Raw genomic sequence first — 17,128 nt, 5'->3', positions numbered from 1 at the left:
TGCTGAACCAGGACTCCTGGCCCCAACCTCCAGCCTCCTGAAGGCACGCTGCTGGGCCTGCTGGGGAACATGTTGTCTTGTGATTCTGATTTGCAGCTGGCCATGACATCTGTTGCTCCTGTACATTTTTCTGATTTTAGTAATGACAAAAACTTCTCTAAGTCTCCACAAATGAGCGCACAGCTGAGACCAGATCTCAACTGCGCCAGGACAGAGGAAGCAAAGTTAGGATGAATGGCACTACCACCATGAATTGCCCTCTTCAATTAGATGCCCTCTGTCTTCTGCACAGGCAGTATAGAACCGTCCGCCAACACAAGTAACATTTCTATCTGTCAGGCTCCTCTCTGAGGAACAGAAATTTCTTTAATGCAGTAAAGAGGCTGTCCTCTTTACATATAAACAGCACAGAGCACGACATGTATGTTTATTACAGGCTTATTACAGAAGGAAAAGTCCTTTGCCTTATTTTAGGGCGTCAGTAGAAAACCTAGTTAAAATACAAAAAATAAAATTAGAGAAAAATTCTGCTGAGGCAGTAAAAAATCAACAGAAATTTCCAGTTGTATCCTTCAAGCTAATCTCAGGTAGAGAGCATGGGAGGACAACAGCAAGCCCAATTATTAGCAGTACAGAGGTCAGACCACTGGGGAAGCACATTCCTACCACCACTCAAATACCCAGGCAGGTCCAAACACAAAAGCACCATCTGACAATCCTTTATTATTCAATTTAGGTAAACAGTCCAAAAGCAGTCAGTGTAGATGGGTAAAAAACTAGGCTAAAATGGCAAAAAATGCTATTTCATTTGGCAAAGGCCCACACAGTACACAGAGAAAGTGAGAGTCCCATCAACTGCATTGCAGGGCAAGAGCGGCTCCCACCTCACCTGGATGCCTCACCAAGGAACCCGTTAGCGACACAGACCTACACCCACCTCCCCTCTGATCTGCAAGTTCGCTTATGAAAATTGACCATGAATTCTTCAGTGAAAACATCAAATATTAGTTCTCTCTCACAAGCAATAAAATTACAAAATCAGCAAAGATTTGAAATTTAGGGTTAAGCTAGTACAATTTCCTGCTTTTAATGTGTACACTTTTTAGTTTTGACAATCTTTCCCACATATAATCAGACAGGTTTATAGAAGAATTTCAAATAGCAAATAAAAAAGCTGTTGATTCATGCATTTTATGACTTCAGTTAATTCTTCAAATGTTTAGACTTCAGAGCTGCTAACGACACAAAATTCAATGCCACGTTGGTTGAGTCTGTCAATCAACTTTGTTCTGGAGAAGGCTGCTCCAGGTGTGAAGACCCCGCCACTGTAAGACAGTAAGATAAAACAGTACACAAAACCAATCTGCAGCCCTTTCTTCTATTAGCACAATTTGGACTAGCTACCAAGTCACTGCAGAACTTAAGAAAACCTAATTCTTGATTCTATCATTAACTAAAGTTGGCTCCATTCCTAAAATAAGCCATTTGAGCAAGGAGCTATTTATTATTCAGGAAGAAACCAGTACTCCAGCAAACCCATCAAGACTGGTTCAGCTCCTGGCAAGACATTTCCACCACACTAGTGTGTTTGAGGGTTCCCCCGAGGGTCACTGGCTTGAGTAACTGTTGCTGTTTATAAAGGCAGTCCTCAGGCTCAGGAGGATAAAAAAGACCCGAGTGAAATAAATTTATGTAATCAATTATTACTAAGGCATGAACAGGACAAACTGCATGAAAAAGAAGTTTCTTTAAATATAGGGGCTAACATAAAATGCTAAATATTCTCAAAGGGCATACAAGTATTTGAAAAAAATTTACTTAGGTTTCACTTTACACAATCTTTGTTTACTGTTTACTATTGTTTTGGGTCACATGCCTAAATTTATTTACTTGTAAGCTCATTTGTAAAGTTGGTGTACTTTCAACTGAAAACAGCTAAATGTTCCAGTAAGATAGTTCATTTTATAATCATCTAGCCAGGATGCTGTGAACCAATCACACTTGGTATCAGGGCCCCCACTGACAGGTGGGTATCATTCAGCGATGACCAGAAGTTCCAGGTAATACCACTTAACAAGAGGGACCTTTTTTGAGTAACTAACTCACAATGGATTTGAGCTATTTTTATGAGGAACTAGAACCAACTCACATGTTTCTCAGAGTTTATGTCTCATTTGCCTCTGCATTGTCCCCAGGGGCCATAAGGAACTGCCCTTCTGACAATATTAACTTACCTCTCTCTCTGGAGCAAAGGAACTATAAACAGTATGAGCAAACCCAATACTGAAAACTGAATCAAAATAAAGTATAGCATAGATGAAGAAATCTTTGAATCAGAAGAAAACCAGACTTACGCCTTAGGAAGATCAGAGGCGTCGTTCAGAAGGGTCATGGCCGCCTGGACCATCGCTATGGAGGTGGCCGCATAGCCAGCTTCTGCATCACACCACAGGTCAAAGGAAGCATTTGTGGAACACATACCCAACAACACCCAAAAATTAAACGGTATGTTTTATATCTAAGTCTAGGTATACAGGATTTTTTCAATAAACACTCTGTTCACTTAATAACAAAAATTATAATTAACATTTATATCATACTTGAGTGTTAGGAACTATATTAAGTGCTTTATATCTATTAAGCTCATTTAATTCTCCTAGCAATTATATGAATGTAGTCCTATTTTTATCCCCATTTTACACATGAAGAAACTGAGGCATGGAGAGACTAAGCGACTTGTCCAAACTCACAAAGTTAGGCAGTGGCTGGGCCAGAATCACACAGGGGGCCGGCTCAAGTCCACATTCTTCCCCCTACACTGCACTGCTTCTTGACAATAACTGAAGCCAATGATCCTAGGTTTTTTTGTTTCTCAATTAGTGTACTAAACTTCACTTTTAAAAGACACTCAATTTCTTTTTTTTTTTATTAAGGTATCATTGATATATAATCTTATGAAGGTTTCACATGAGCAACATTGTGGTTACTACATTCCCCCCTATTATCAAGTCCCCCGCAGATACCCCACTGCAGTCACTGCCCATAGATACTCAATTTCTTAAAGAAAAACAAATAACTTAAAAAAAGTCTAACTTTAAGATGAAGTAACTTTAAAAGAAGTCTACAAGCCTCACAGACACTGAGAAGTGACTGGTGGTTACCTGAAGGAAGGGCTGAGGTGGGTAGGTGGGGAGGGGGAGAAAGGGGCACAAAAGTCCTCAATCATAATATAAGTTGGTCACAGGGATGGTAGTACAGCATGGGGAATATAGCCAATGGTTCTGTAACATCTTCCTAGGTTGACAGATAGTAACTGCACCTGAGGGGGTGAGGATTTAATAATATGGGTAACTGTTGAACCACTGTGTTGTACATTTGAAACCAATGAAGATCAATGACACTTCAGTAAAAAGAAAAGTCTATAAGCAAGCAGGACATTAGCATTTACATTTCTGTCAAATAATAAAAACATAGTCACTTTATGTTAAAAAGTCAGATGGGAATTTGGAAAGAAGGTAAAGATATCTTCACCATCTGGCTTGATTAAAACTGCAAAATAGACCCCATGTCATCTATCAGGGATGACAGAAATTCAGCTTATAATTACAATTCACAAGTAGGACTGTCTTTGCATGGTTCTCTCAAATTTATAGTAAAAGTTCTTAAACTGTTTGGGTGACAGATCTTTTTTAACAACCTATCAAAAGCCTTTACTCTCCTCAGAAAAATGCACAAGTACACTCATATTTTACAAACAATATCAGAGTGTTTACAGACTCCAAGGAAACCTTGACCCGCAGCTTTGATTTATAATTATTCTACTTTAAAATTAACCTTGAGTATGAGAATAAAACAAACATCAAACAGCCTCTGTTCTTCTTAATATTAAAATCTGCCATTCAGAATTACTGAATCACAGTGAAAAAGCAAACCAGAGGGAGGGCTAACTAATAAAACTGGATTATAACAATAATTTCAATCATTCTTTGACATAATAATTTTAAATTATTACTTAAATAATTTGTGCAAATTCATTTCTAAAATAATTAAGGTTTAAGAAGACTATATTGTAATCGCAGACCACTTTATAGCCTAGGACACCCCCCAAGCATTCCTAAAGTCATATGTGAAATACCTGGTCCTTTCACCTGAGTACAAATTCTGATATTTGGTTTGTTCTTATCAGGACCAAAGCCTTGACTGTATCCTTGACCAAAGAAGGTCATTGTAAATGATGAGGCATCAATCTGAGAGAGAGAAAGCAAAGGCCTTAGTCAGTAAAAGTATCATTCCTCGCTGAACACAATAAAACTAACTCTTCTACTTCATTTGAGACATTTTCAATAGATAAAAACATCAATGTTTTGCCAGAATGTCCTGTCATCCTCTAAGCATGAGACAAAGATTAATTCTTTGAAGATGCAAGGAGACAAAGATTAATTCTTTGAAGATGCAAGTTTTGATGACTGGGAGAGGGGGATAGTGAGAGAGAGAGAGGTGAGATAAGCATGACTCTGAATGTGGCTTAAAGAAGGACACTACAGATAAAACAAGCAGTTTCAGAGGAAAAGCTGCAAGTTGCTTTTATTTTAGTGTGGTGGTGGGATAATCTGGTCTTAGATATCTGTTTGAGGTGACAAGACAAAAATAGCCCCCAAGTAACAGAAATATGGGCCAAGGACATAGATATATAATTGCTCCACTTAGAGATATAAAAATTTGACTGAAAAAATTAAATTCCAGAACACTTATCCAAGGATCTTTTACGATCACTAAATTTAGAAATTTGGAAACAAAGAATTCAGTCATGGTCAACAAATTTTTATTAAGTGAGAAATAAAATACAGTCCCTGCCTTTCCTGGAGCTGACAGTTTATAGAGGGAGCGATACATAAAAACAGACCATGAATTAAAAGATGCAAGACTAGTTCAGAGGAAGGCATTATTAAATCTACTGGGGAGGATGGCAGGGTTCTGGAATGTGTGTACACACACACACACAGTCTAACAGTTTCACAGAACAGGAAGGTGGGTACCAGAAGGAGAACCACCACTTAAAGGCAAGAAGAGATATGGTAGCATGGACTGCAGTCTAACAGGCTAGAACATACAATTCAAGAGGAACGGGGTGTTGCTAATGCATCGGAGGTGGGGACAAGGTCAGACATATGAGCTAGCACCTATCTCCTCCCTCCCTGTCCTGAAGCACATGTGCTACCTGATCATAATCCTCTAAGGCCAGACACAGCTTCTGAGCAATTTTCAACAGCCTGTCTGACCCATGACTCGATCACAGAGGGCCTCACACCTCCAGAAATGGGCCTCCAGCCAGTGGTGCTCTAGAGTATGAACCAAAATCACCAAACCTGACCTGGAATCTTCCTACCTCTGTATCAGCCATTCACAACCTTGGCAGTGCATCTGCATCCCTGGGAGCTTTACAAAAGCCCACTGTCCAGGCTACATTCCACACCAGTTAAACCCGAGTCTCTGGTCATGAGTTTTGGGCTGTCTCCCAAAGTTGAGAACCATTGATCTAGACTTCCAGACCCCACTCCACACCTGGATCAATCAGAATGTCCAGCTATAAGGTCAGGACATGTACTGGAGAAAAGCTCTGGGTGATTCTAACACATAAAGTCCCAGGTGAGAATCACTACCAATGAAGTGAGCCTGAAAACCCTTTAAAGGAAGCAACGACAAGGTCAGACTGTGGCTTAGGTCTCTTGCACAGCAGTAGGAAGATGGATTAAAAAGAAATCACTGGAAGGCAATGAGCAGTTCAGTGAAGAAATGGGCCCACACTATCAACAGATCAAAAAGCCAATCCACAGAGGAGAGAAAATATTTGCAAATTATACATCAGATAAGGGATTAATACCCAGAATATATACAGAACTCCTAAAACTCAAAAACAAAAACACAAACAATCCAATTAAAAATGGGCAAAGGACTTGAACAGACATTTCTCTAAAGAACATACACAGATGTCCAATAAGCATATGAAAAGATGCTCAATATCACTAATCACTGGGAAACACAAAACCACAATGAGATACCACCTCACGCCTGTTAGAATGGCTACTATTAAAAAAACACACAGGAAATAAAAAGTGTTGGTGAGGATGTGAAGAAACTGGCACCCTTGTGCACTGCTGATGGGAACGTAAAATGGTGCAGCCACAGTGGAAAACAGTTTAGTGGTTCCTCAAGAAGTTAAACACAGGATCAAAACAAGAAGTTAAACACAGGATTAACAGAGGATCCAGCCACTCCACTTCAGGTATGTAAGAGCTGAAAGCAGGGTCTCAAAGAGATACCTGAATGCCCGTATTCATAGTATCATTATTCAAAAGAGCCACAAGGTAGAGGTAACCCAAGCGTCCATGGACAGATGGATGAACAAGCAAAACCAAGGTGGCATATATACAACGGGATATTTTCAGCCTTAAAGAGGAAGAAAACCCTGACATGACACCTGCCACATGGGCGCACCTTGAGGACATCACACTACATGAAACAAGCCAGTCACGGGAAGGCAATTCCTGCATGACAGCTCCCATGCGCCGTCCCGAGTCCAAGTCGTAGAAACAGAAAGCCAAATGGTGGGTTTGTGGAGGAGCAGGGACACCGGGCAGCGGGAGACAGGAGGGAAGTGGGGAGAGATAATGTGGAGGAAAATGGAACATGGAAAACTACAACTTTTTGAGATCGCTATGAAGTAAAGAGAATACGATTTTTGGAGCCAGATGACTGACTTTCACCCAGCTTGACCATTTACTTGCTGTAAGAACTTGAGCAAGTTTCTTAGCCTCTCAGTGCTTCAGTTTCCTCATTTGTAAAAGGGAAATAATACTGCCTCAAGGGGCATTTGAAAAGATTAATTTATGTAAAGAATGTAAAATAGCATCAGGAACATAGGAAGTGCTTCGTCAAGTCTTCGCTGTTCCTGTAACTGCACTGAGGCAGAGTGAAAACAAAATACACACACAGATTGTGTTAGAGACCCAGATACAAATGAAAAGGTTACCTGTTTTTGTGTTGGACCCTGTTTTGAAAAGTAACCAAAGGAGAAGAGCCATGGGAACTACAGGGGAAAAAAAACACTCAGTGATATTTTTTAAAACTGACAGAAAATACTTTTAAAGATCTAATTTAATAAAAATATTACTTACTTTTACGAGAAGTTGCCTTCCAATGCCAAACCTCACAAAGAATAAAAAAAATAGTCCTGCGAACATCAGCTTCATGACAGAAGTGATGCCTCCCACAGTTACATAAGCAGCATACTGGACCTGGATGAAGGGTAAAAGTCAGTGTCACTCCCTGCTTTTTTAGACCAAGAAATACAGGAATGTTAGCTGCTTACAAATTACTCTGTAGTCATAAATACCAAACAAAAGCAGTTCCCATTTTATGAAGTGTTATGTTCTTAAAGCTTGTTCAGAACCCAGAGACTGGGGGATGTTTAGTAAAGAAAATGTTGCAAATGGTAATTAGCTTCCCCCACCTGAACACAAAAGTCCACCATGATCCATATATAAGTCCACAAAAATATACCTGAGCTTAGTGATGACACACTAACATATGCAGACTCCACTTACAACTTCTGCTAGGAGAAAAACGCTTAACTTTTAACTGGAGATACCATTTCTCTACAATGGGAGCAGTTATTTCCCTCACTAAAAGGAGCAGGATGTTACCCCAGAGACAGCAAGGAGAGAAGAAAGGAGAACTCAGACATCTCCACAAGCAACAGAAAGACCGTAACACAGTCTAGGAGCTGAAAGTCTAAAACAGGGATTGTTATACCACGATTTTCTGTACTGAATTTCCTGTTGTGTTAGAAAGGCATTCAGCAGGCCAGATCTGAGTTATGGAGGGCAGCCTATTACCACCCCATAAAATGCAAAATCCTCTACACTACTGATTTTGTATCCTTCCAGAAACTTAAACACACATAATTTAACACTTCTTCTTTTGCTTTATAAACATAAAATCCCTACATTAAACAGGCGAGCTACAACAAACACAGAATACTCCTTATTAAAAAATAAATCATATACACTTACAGGTGATTGCTCTAAATTTTCGTACAAGTAACGCTGAGTGCGCTTCACAACAGACACATCCGCTCCCAAGAAAGGGATGGAGTACCCGTTGAGCTCTCTGCAGTATGAGATTGGCCACCTGCAAGACAGACCCGTGAGTATCTGCACTTCACCACTTATAGTGACCACAGCTTTACCTGGTGAATTTCTGAATAAAAATTCTAACTTTCTTGAGGCAGTAATAACAATAAAGATGGCAGATCTTCTCTTAATTAAAATTTATTTCAATATTTATCCTTTGTTCTTTACACCTACACCCAAACAGGCGACAAGGACAGACTAGTATTCTTCACACCATGGGCTCTTAACACATAGATGACTTAACCGTCTCACCCCATCAGTTTCCCTAGACAATGATAGAAAGAACACTCGTTTCACCAGCCTGACTCTAATGAATTTAGAGTTCTCACACCTAAGTGCTATCAACTGATTAATCTACATAAGATCATCACACTTTAAGATAGTTTTGCTTCATAAAATTTAACTGATGTTTAATTTTGATATTGATAGTGAAAAGTCATAAAATTCATTTTTCCCAGGGTCCAAATGTATTATTAAACATGAAGTACTTAAGCTTAGGGTAATTTTTTATTATATTTTATTTGTCTTTGAAAACAATCCTGAACTTACTTACTACAAAATAGTCTCCAGGTTTTTCTTTGTTGCATACGTTATTAAGAGTCAAATCAACAACAGTCTTAGACTAGATATATTAAAGAACAGATTTTGAGTTAATATACCTTCTTTTCAACTTTGGACCAACAGTTGGGACAGGTTTCAGATTTGACTCATTTCGTAGTTTTTTTAAATGACTCTTATCTCCAAAACCATAAACTGCTGACTTCCAGGTACCATCGTGAATGCACAATCCCTAAAAAGATAATTCAAGAGTTGAAGAAACATGACTTGAGATGATTACTAAAATGTAAAATGAAGTAACTTATAATTATTACAAAGAACATTTCACCTCCATCCGAACAAGACCTAATCCCTAATAACAATCGCGATCATGACTGGCCAGGGAGCAGCAGCACTAGCTTGATCACTTTCAAAGTTTACACCAACATATGCTCTTTCTTCCTCCTTCCTGCCATTTATGCTCTTTTTAATTAGCCACTGAGTTTCACTTCATCATTTTCACTCAACTAACTGAGCACATTCCTTCAAAATTAGCCTAATTCCTATCCCTTTGAAATTCCTCAACATTTCAAGATATGTTCATGAGCACATTTATGTACACATTAACACGCACAGTCCATCAACCCCTTCTCTGTGGTGCTCCATGCCTCTCCTGCCCCAACACCTCTTATTCTAGCCAAAATTACAGAAATGTTCTCCACAGAAGTCTTGTTAAAACTTTAAGGTTCATTAATATGATTTATATTTTAATTTCTTTCTAGAACTGTACCCAGCGAAGAATCCTTGTTTGATCCTACCCAGACTCTCATTCACCCACTTATTTGTTATCTCTTTTATGAGACTCTTGGCTGTCCGTGCCCTCCATCTTCCAGTATGATTACACCCTTCAAACCCTTATCTCCAACTCCAAGTAGAAATGAGTGGCAGGAGAGCCCAGGTGAGGACGTGACCTTGGAACCAACCATGTCTTAGTGCTGAGCCTTCTTTGCCTAACTTCTAGGTGGGCCTTTTGATTCTCTACTAGGTAAATATTTTAAACTTCACTTATAACTTTGATTGTACATAACTGTACTATGTCCTGCTTATATATGGTTTAACTTGTTTGAATGAACAAAGTCATTTAAAAACATTTAAAACCAACGTTGTCACAAGATTTTGAAGGAGGACTATCAGTAAGGCTGTATGAAGATATCATTGGTGGTTAATAAGCAAAATAGGAGAAATAATAAAGGCATCGGAAGACTTATGTTTTTATATCAGAGCTTTGAAGACACAGATCAGAGAGACATCAAATCTGACTTCCATTTTCATATAGATTAATTTTTTCTGTTTCGTTAAAACTAAAACAGAGCTTAAACTCCTAAGGGTTTGATTTGTGAAACCACTCTATCTGAGCCTAACCAATGTGACCAATTTGCAAACATAAAGATTTCCAAACACCAGAAAAAAGCAAATTTTTTAAAAACTAAGAATATCTTCTTATAAAAGTAAGCCATCAAAAAGGCAAAAATTACATTTTTTTATTTCATTTCACTGATAAGTATAACAAAGTATACAAAACATAAATGTACAATTTAAGGAAATTATGAAGCAAACACCCATGTAGTCCAGAAGGCCATCCTCTGTCTTTCCTTTATGGTAATAAAGAAAAATCCCTGCTTTTCCTTAGGGCTTTATCACCTAAGTATTCATTTCTAAAAAGTACAGTGAATTATGCCCTTTTCTAAACTTCATGGAAAAGGAATCATATGGTGTATATTCCTTTGAGTTTGGCTTCTTTTGCTCAAAAATCATCTTAGAAATAACTCATTTTGTAGCTGGCCTTCCCATTTTCTTCATAGTGTCTTTTGATAAACAGACATTCTCAATTTCAAATGTATTCTTTATATTTAATGCCTTCTCTGTCTCTTTTTAAAGAGCTATTTCCTGCACAGCACGGTGATTATAGTTAAAAATACAGATTACATATTTGAAAGTCTGTAAGAAAGATCTTAAAAGTTCTCATTACAGGGTGGATTAATGATTGTGCATTGAGTCCCCTGTACAGAATTTTATTGTTGTTAACCATTTGATCAATAAATATGAGAGATGCCCTCTCAAAAAAAAAAAAAAGTTCTCATTACCAGAAAAAAAATTCTTAACTGTGTGTGGTGACAGATGTTACCTAGACTTGTTGCTATGATCATTTTGCAACATCTACAAATATCCAATCATTTGTTATACAACCAAAATCGTATAATGTCATTGAGTTACACCTCAATTTAAAAAGTAAGAAAATTAATTTCTGGGGAAAAAAAGAAGTCATTCCTGACCTTGCGGCCATAAAATGCACATCACCTTCTAAAAGCTTTTCTAGTCTGCCTTTCATATTTAGATCTATAATTTACTCAAACTTGATTTTTGTATACAATGCAAAGTATGAGTCCAATTTCATATTTTCTTCATATAGACACCCATTGTCCCAGGATCAACTTTACCATAAAGCAAGTGTTCACATGTGCATGAACTACTCTGAGCTCTTTATTCTGTTCCACTCGCCTATTGATATCCCTCTGCCAATGTAACACATTGACGTCATAGTAAGTCTTGATATCCAAAAGCATCTTTCTACCTTATTCTCCCTCAAGAATGTCCTGGCTATTCTCAGCCCTCTGCATTTCCATATACATTTTAGAATTAGCTTGTCAATTTGCACACTAAAACAAAACAAAAAAACCTGTTTGAGATTTTGATTGCGATTTTATGGGATTACAAATCAGTTTGAGGAAAACTGACAACTGAACAACTTGAGTATTCCAATGGAGGACTATTTATGGAAATGCAGTGGATTCTTCCATTTATTTGTCTTACTTAAGGTCTCTCAGTAATGCTTTAGTTTTCTTCATAGAAATCTTGTATGTTTTTCTATTAGTCAGTCTTAGGTAATTGATTTTTTTAATTGAGGTACATACAATGAAATGAGAAATCTTAGTGTACAGCTTGATGAATTCTGACATGTACATATATACTCATTTGACCATTGCCCAGATCAAGAAACCAAACCTTCTAACTTTTTTCCTTTTCACCTATTTCATTCATTCCCCAATCAGGTATTTGACTTTTTTATGCTATTATAAATAGTCTTTTTCAAAAATCCATTTTCTAAATTTTGATGGTATACAAAAATTAGTATGATTTAATGCAAAACAACTGATATCCCTATAGAATAGAGAAATTTGGATATAGACATTCATACAGAAAGTATATCGTGTGGAGATGAAGGCAGAGATCAGGGTAACACACTGACAAGACAGTGAAACCCAAAGATTGCCAGCACCCCACTAGGAGCCAGGACAGATATATAGAACAGATGCTCCCCACCAGCTCTTAGAAGGAACCAACCCTGCTGTACCTTGGTTTCAGACTTCTAGCATACAGAATTGTGAGAACAATAAATTTATGTTAAGTAAGCCAGTTTGTGGCACTTTGTTACAGTAATCCATGGAAACTAATAGACATAAACTATCAAAATTGACTTAAGAGGAAAAAGAAAATCCTAATAAAGTAAAGAAAATCCTATTAGAAGTAAAGAGGTTGAACTGGTAACTAAAAACTATGCACAAAGAAAATCTTAATCCCAGTTAACTTCACTGATAAATTCTACCAAATATTTAAAGAAGAATTAACACCAATTCTTCACCAACTCTTCACAAAAAGGCCATTATTAATTACCAATACCCAAAACAGACAAGGATATCACTAGAAAACTACCAACTGATATTCCTTATGAATGCAAAAATCATCAACATAATACAAGCAAACTAAATCCAGCAATATATAAAAAAGGGATCATATACTATGACCAAGTGGGATTTAGCCCAATAATGCAAAGTTGGTTCAACATATGAAAGTCAAGTGTCGTATCTGTAAGAATAGAATAAAAAACAAAAATGATCAGATCATCTCAAAAGATATCAAGAAGGCATTTAATAAAATATAATACCCTTCACATTAAGACAACTCAAAAAACCAGAAATAGAAGGAAACTTCCTCAACCTCATAAAGAGCATCTATAAAAACCCACAGCTATACTAACAGTGTTCTTCGATGAACTAGAATAGTGCTAAAATTCATACAGAACCACAAAAGACCCCAAATAGGCAAATCAATTATGAGAAAGAAGAACAGAGCTGTGGGGGATTATACTCCCTGATTTCAAGCTCTACTACAAAGCCACAGTAATCAAAACAATTTGGTACTGGCACAAGAACAGACCCATGGATCAATGGAACAAAATAGAGAGCCCAGATATAAACCCACACATATATATAGTCAATTAATATATGACAAAGCAGCCATGAATATACAATGGGGAAAAGGAAGCCTCTTCAACAACTGTTATTGGCAAAACTGGACAGTTACATGTAAGAGAACGAAACTGGATTATTTTCTAACTCCATACACAAAAGTAAACTCAAAATGGATCAAGGACCTGAATGTAAGTCATGAAAACATAAAACTCTTAGAAGAAAACATGGGCAAAAATCTCTTGAATATAAACATGAACAACTTTTTCCTGAACACATCTCCTCAGGCAAGGGAAACAAAAGCAAAAATGAACAAATGAGACTACATCAAACTAAAAAGCTTCTGTACAGCAAAGGGCACCATCATCAGAACAAAAAGGCATCCTACAGTATGGGAGAATATATCTGTCAATGACTTAGTCGATAAGGGGTTAAATCCAAAATATTAATGAGCTCACACGCCTCAACACCCAAAAAACAAATAATCTGATTAAACAATGGGCCTCAAACCAGGCATATTAAATGCCTTCTCAATATCTATTGAGATGATCTTGTCTTTTTTTTTTTATTCTATTCTTAAAAAATCACCTCATACCAGTTAGGATGACCAACATCAAAAAGACTAGGAACAACAAATGCTAGTGAGGATGCCAAGAAAGGTGAACCCTCCTACACTGTTGGTGGGAATGTAAATTGGTTCAACCATTGTGGAAAGCAGTATGGAGGTTCCTCATAAAACTAAAAATGGAAATACCATTTGACCCAGGAATTCCACTCCTAGGAATTTACCCTAAGAAAACAAGATCCCAGATTCAAAAAGATATATGCACTCCTATGTTTATCACAGCACTATTTACAATAGCCAAGAAATGGAAGCAACCTAAGTGTCCATCAGTAGATGAATGGATAAAGAAGAGGTGGTACATATATACAATGGAATATTATTCAACCATAAGAAGAAAACAAATCCTACCATTTGCAACAACATGGATGGAGCTAAGAGGGTATTATGCTCAGTGAAATAAGCCAGGTGGAGAAAGACAAGTACCAAATGATTTCACTCATCTGTGGAGCATAAGAACAAAGCAAAAATGAAGGAACAAAATAGCAGCAGACTCACAGAACTCAAAAATGGACTAACAGTTACCAAAGGGAAAGGGGCTGGGAAGGGTTGGTGGGAAGGGAGGGAGAAGGGGAATAAGGGGCATTACGATTAGCACACATAACATGGGGGGGGCAGGGGAAAGGCAGTATAGCACAGAGAAGACAAGTAGTGACTCTATAGCATCTTACTACACTGATGGACAGTGACTGTAATGGGGTATGTGGTGGCGACTTGATAATGGGGGGAATCTAGTTACCACAATGTTGCTCATGTGATTGTATATTAATGATACCAAAAAAATAATAACATTACAGTCCAAAAATAAAAATAAATAAAATGATGAATACAAAAAAAACCCCAAAAAAACAAAAACTGAAGAAACAAAATAGCAGCAGTGTCACAGACTCTGAGAAGGGATTAGTAGTAACCAAAGGGGAGCAGTTGAGAAGGGTTAGTGGGGATGGAGAAGGGGATTAAGGGGCATTATAATTAGCAATCACAATATAGGCAGGTCACTGGGAAGGCAGTACAGCACAGAGAAAACAAGTAATGACTCCACAAGATCTTACTATGCTGATGGACAGTGACTGCAATGGGGTGGGTGAGGACTTGATAATATGGGTGAATTTGAACTGTGTTGTACATGTGAAACAATCATAAGATTGTATATCAATGATATTTTAATTTAAAAAACTCACAGCTAATATTATACTTAATGGCAAAAGTCTGAACTATTTCTAAGTTCAGGACCAGGACAAGGATGTTATCTCTTGCTACTTCCTGCTCACCACTGTACTAGACGGTCTACTCCCAGCAATCAGGTAAGGAAAAGAATTTTCCCAGCAATTTAGGAAACTATTTTATTGATTCTATTACTATGGCCTGTAAATTCTTTTGAAATTTCTATATTTACAATTATATAATCTGCCAAAAATAGTTGTTTCTTCATTTCTAATCTATACAGTTTCTTTTTTCCTGCTTTACTACTCTAGCTAGGAACTGGATGAAGAATGATAATAGGTACCCAAGTCTTACTCTTAAGCTCAGAGCAGAAAATTTCAATGTTAAACCTTGGGTATCATTTTTGTTATAGCTTTTTAAAAAAATAAATAATCTTCCTTTTTACTCCTAGTTTGCTGTAAATGTTAATTATGAATTGGTACCATATTTTATCAAATGCTTTTTCTCTATGAGATGATAATATGATTTTCCTGTTGTAACCTGTTAATGAGGTGAATTACAGTGATTGTCCAGTGTTCAGCCATGCACTCCTTCTCTAAAACTAACTTAGTCAAAAAGCACTCTTTTTATATATTACTCCTTCCAATTTGCTAGTATTTTGTTAAGGATTTTTACATCTATGTTCCTATGAAACTGGACTGTACTTTTCCATTCTGGAATTGTTCGTGTAGGGTTTTGGAATCAAGGTTAAGTTTGCCTTGTCCACTCAATTCATTCAACAAACACTTACTGAGTTGCTGTTATGTGACCAGTACTGCTCTAAGGGCTTGGTAAATTAAACACAGGAAGATCCATCTTTCTGTGGTGCTCACATTCCAGATAGAGTAATAAAATCAATAAAAAACATAGAATTAAGAAGGTGAGAAGTACTATAGGAAAAAAGAAAAAGAAGAGTAGGTAAAATGAATTGGAAATGAGAGGCAAAGTAATTAATTTGCAATTTCAAATAGGGTGGTCTGGATAGGCTTCATCAGGAAACTGGTGTTTGAGAAAAGACCAAGGAAGGTGGGGGAGTTAGTCATGCAAATATCTTTGAGTACTATTTTCAAGCAAATAATACAGCCAGTACAAAAGCATGAAGCAGAAGTGTGCTGGCATGTTCAAGAAGTGGCAGAGAGGTCAGTGTAACTGGAGAACGAGCAAGTGTGTACAGGCAACAAGGTTGCCAATCTTATTGAGCAGTTACTAAGTGCCATCCACTGTTCTGAAATCTATTCACTGACTAATTTAATTCTCATAGCACCACATGAAGTAGATACTATTATCATCTCCTTTTATAGATGAAAGAAATGAAGAACACAGAGGCTAAGTAAACTTGCCCATGGTCACATAGCTGGTAAGTAGCAGAGTCAGAATTCAAGCTCAGGCAATCCAGTTTCAAAATATGTACCCTTAACCATTCAAGGAAAGATTTTGGACTTGACTCAGTAAGACCTATCCACTCAATGGCCTTTTTACTGCTTTTAGTAAAGGATAAAGACCTTCATTAGCTTTAACTAGTTTTTCCAATTACATCTCCTGTTACTCTCTCAAAAGAAGACTCTTTTGTAGCTCTATCAATTTTCTCACTGTCTCCCTGTAGTAGGCATCTGCTTTCTGTCAGTCCTGCACTAATTCCCTGCAACCCCCTACTACTCCATCTTCTGCTTATAAAACTCCTTTCTATTTGGAATTTGTTCCATGTTGTTCTTGACCCTATGATTTCCCACCAGAAGCCCATAACTCAGGCCTTGGCAATCTGACTACACCATTACCCAGGTCACACTGGCTCAAGAATGGCCAAATGACACAGCAGTTGGCTAATCTTCCCTAGCATTTGGCATATAAACTCTGGTAGCTGTTCCTGGGAAATCATGAACCTTAAAGATGACATATACCTGGGGCTGCCAGCAGCTTCCCTGACATGTCAAGAGCCTATACAGGGACAGAAAGAGAGAAAACGGGGGAAAAAGAGCTCTGATAATACCTTTGAACATCTAGATTCAGTTGTACTATTTACTTGCCGAGGTTTGGTTATATGAATCAGTAAGTTCCTTTTTGTTTTGTTGTTTTAAATCAGGTCGAGTTGGATTTCTAACACATGCTACATGGAGTTCCAAGCACATCTTCGTTCCTGTTTTCTGAGCTTCTGTTCAGATTGCTGCCTCTCACCTTTCAAATGCTCCTCACTCTCAAGGCTAACCATGGGCATCTCTGAGGCCTTTCCAAATCACTTGGGCCCACTTTATCAAAGCTGTTTATTCTGA

General features: G+C 37.6%; 1 protein-coding gene across 2 annotated transcripts in view; it reads right to left on the bottom strand.

The window, feature by feature from the left end:
- Nucleotides 1-703: 703 nt before the first annotated feature.
- SCCPDH (saccharopine dehydrogenase (putative)) overlaps nt 704-17,128 on the bottom strand; it is a 42,626-nt gene continuing 26,201 nt past the window's right edge. For both annotated transcript variants that reach the window (XM_036918396.2, XM_057507864.1), the window contains 7 exons: nt 8,852-8,982; nt 8,073-8,190; nt 7,176-7,295; nt 7,031-7,087; nt 4,136-4,247; nt 2,355-2,436; nt 704-1,325 (listed from right to left, as the gene is read on the bottom strand). In XM_036918396.2, coding sequence (XP_036774291.1) covers nt 1,220-1,325; nt 2,355-2,436; nt 4,136-4,247; nt 7,031-7,087; nt 7,176-7,295; nt 8,073-8,190; nt 8,852-8,982 — 726 coding nt within the window. In that variant the 3' untranslated portion in view covers nt 704-1,219. The remainder of the gene's footprint in view (nt 1,326-2,354; nt 2,437-4,135; nt 4,248-7,030; nt 7,088-7,175; nt 7,296-8,072; nt 8,191-8,851; nt 8,983-17,128) is intronic.

Source organism: Manis pentadactyla, chromosome 9, assembly GCF_030020395.1.
Source record: "Manis pentadactyla isolate mManPen7 chromosome 9, mManPen7.hap1, whole genome shotgun sequence".
NCBI lineage: Eukaryota > Metazoa > Chordata > Mammalia > Pholidota > Manidae > Manis > Manis pentadactyla.
The sequence above is the reverse complement of the archived record's forward strand: the minus strand, read 5'-3'. Positions and strand labels throughout refer to the sequence as shown.